General features: G+C 51.0%; 1 protein-coding gene across 8 annotated transcripts in view; it reads left to right on the top strand.

The window, feature by feature from the left end:
* Positions 1-860: 860 nt before the first annotated feature.
* Positions 861-2,635, top strand: part of LOC100348238 (adenylate cyclase type 10) — a 44,303-nt gene continuing 42,528 nt past the window's right edge. For 2 of the 8 annotated variants that reach the window (XM_017345107.4, XM_008262893.5), the window contains exons 1-2: positions 880-1,142; positions 1,997-2,101. In XM_017345107.4, the coding sequence (XP_017200596.2) occupies positions 986-1,142; positions 1,997-2,101 (262 nt within the window). In that variant the 5' untranslated portion in view covers positions 880-985. Of the gene's footprint in view, positions 1,143-1,963; positions 2,102-2,635 lie in introns of those variants that run through there. The other 6 variants (XR_016234081.1, XR_016234079.1, XR_016234078.1 and 3 more) reach the window with 6 other exon arrangements.

The raw sequence follows: 2,635 nt of genomic DNA, 5'->3' as shown, positions 1-2,635 counted from the left end.
GGTGACTTGACTTTTCAGGAGACTGCATCCCGTGATTCTAGGCTTGGTTGACATGATTGCAATTGTGACCTGTAGAAAGACAAGTGATCTGTGGGTGGTATTCAGACCTCTTAGCTTTCTCCCCTTAATCTCTTCTTTTTCCCTTTTGGCCCTTCCACTCTACTTAGGATTTTCAGCCACCTGTGGGCTGGGCAGTTCTAAGTATTCACCAAAATATGATGAAGTAATTCCACAAGATTAGCCCCGTCCTCTCATTATCACCAAAATGGCCTTGATTCATTAGGTGTTGTGGTTTAAGAATAGTGAAAATATACCTTTTAGGTTTTATAGCTACAGAAAGCAAAAGCAAAACAAAAATGCTTTTCCGATTGGTGAAAACCTTAGCAAGCTCATCCTGTTTCTGCTTTATCGTCTCCAGGAACACGAGCTCCACGTGCCATACTTGGAGCCCGGAGCTGGAGAAAAATAAACAGTCCTGGGAAGCACCCTCAAGAGACGAAGTATCTGCTCTGGCAGATTAGTAGAGTACAAACTGCTAACAATTCATGAAAAGGACTGAGTTTTGGATAGCTTTAATCTACTTGTTTAAAAAAAAAAAATCCCCGAGTTTGACAGATTTAGGCCGGTGGTACTTGTTAAATCCAGAGATTGCCCCCAAGTTTCTAAGAATAGGGAGGGAAAGATTATTCCAAATGATCTGCTCTGCCCAGGAAGCATCCTCGCCTCCACATCTAAACGAAAATAATGACAAGCTGTGGTCCTTTGAACGCGCCGCCGCCCCGCGTGCCCCGCCGTCTCCCCGGAAGCCTAGGGCGATAACCAGGGAGGCCGGGGCCCGCGGCCCCCTTCTATTGGCACTGCCCCAGCGAGGCTCGCACGGATTGGTTGGTGGGAGGGCCCCTCCCAGTGCCGCCGGTGCGTATTGGCTGCTTCGCGAAACGACCGAGTTTCCGGTAGCTGGGCGGGCAGCGCCGCCGCCGCCGCCATGGCGACCGGCGAGCGGGAGGTGGCGCCGCCTCTGTGGCCTGTGGAGGCCCGGTTGGCGGCGCTGCTTCCCGACCTGCTGGTCTTCAGGAAGCCGCGGAGATCGAAACCCGAGCTCGCCACTGCGCAGGGTGTCCTCTTAGGCGTCCACGTGACGGGTGAGGGCGAGCGGGCAGCTTCAGTCTCCGGCCCGCTGAGGCGGCGGTTGGGCCTGTTCTCCGGCAGCCGCGGCGGTTACAGACCTGGCCTGCGAAACGAGGCGCGGTTCGGCCGCGCGCCTTCGCCTCCTCCTGAACTTCGAGGGTCACCGTTTTCAGAGCGGGAAGACACCGCCTGAGATGAACCGCTTCAGCCCCTGAGCTCAATTCCAGATGATAAAATTGAGGCTCCGAAGTCAAGGATTTTTTTTCTGGGGCCACACTGCGGGCTTTCAGCCGAGGTGTTCTGCCAGCCCCGAGCGGTTTCTGATCAGCGTTCTGCCTGGTCGTATTTCATTCATCCAATTAAGTCATGGCGGGGGGACATACCTCTATGCCCATTGTTCTTGGCCTTAGGGATCTCGCAGCCAGCCACTGAGGGGGCGTTCATTTAACAAATATTTGTGGAGTTTCCTCTAAGTGTCGTGGATAGAAAAATGGGTAATCTAAGGTGCTTTTCCTTACCCATAAAGCTTTGTTCATTCCCCTGTCGATGTTTACTCCGTCCCTTGTGGGAAGAAATCCTATAGTTGCCCTTGGCCGGGGAGGCTAGCTGGTCGGAGGAAGGGGAGGCAGGCTTCCGGTAAAGGGGGTGCTTGTGGGTGCATATTCCCCCCGGGAAGCGAGGGGGGCTCCAGCCAGACTACCAGAGGTGGCAATCGCCAGCCTGGCCCCCAGAACTTACTCGGTAACGCCGCCCTAGTGGATAAAGGACTTAAGGTGGAAGGGATGTGTTTTGCACAGGAGCCTGGTGTTTGGAGGGGCAGACGCTTAGGACTTGCAGCTATCCTAGTAACTTTTGCTCTGTTGGCCAGGGTTTACAGCTTTAATGGACAGGTTGAGCCTGACCTGCAAGTCGGAACATGACATGGACAAACTGGCCCACATCTTCAGTTACTACATTAGTGACATCGTGGAGCGTGAGTGATCATTGGCGGGGAGCAGGGACGCGCTGGGCTCCTGATGTGTGTGAGAGAAGAGGCCCTGGGATTCTTTAAAGTGTGTACTCGAGTTAGGCCTTTAGCAGTTATCCTGGGTAGCTGTTGACAAGCTAGATCTTTGTCTCACATCCTGTCAACTCGAGTGTAGAAGGGGGAGAAAAGGCGTATTTAATTTTTCAGGTTTATATTTTACTTCAAAATAAAATGTTCCTCAGGTGGTCTCTTCTAACAATCATTTGCATCACATGTGTATAAAAGATAAGATTTATGAAACATCTTTTCATTCTATCACTGCATATTGATCCTGTGAGGAAGAGTTAGGTATTTTTCTGTTTTTTGCCATACATAAGCTTTTGGATATTTATCTAATTTAGAGGACAGAAACCTCTTTATTTGCTCCATAAACATGTTTTGAGTGCCTGCTCTGTAACATGCATTGTATAGGAGTGGGGGAAGCAGAAAAACACTGGAGCTCTTTAGTTTGACTTGACCAACAGAAATTACTCTGGCCCC

The sequence above is a fragment of the Oryctolagus cuniculus genome, chromosome 5 (genome assembly GCF_051225735.1).
Source record: "Oryctolagus cuniculus isolate XC-2025 breed Fujian yellow rabbit chromosome 5, ASM5122573v1, whole genome shotgun sequence".
Lineage (NCBI taxonomy): Eukaryota > Metazoa > Chordata > Mammalia > Lagomorpha > Leporidae > Oryctolagus > Oryctolagus cuniculus.
Note: the sequence above shows the minus strand (reverse complement) of the source record. Positions and strands in the feature narration are given on the sequence as shown.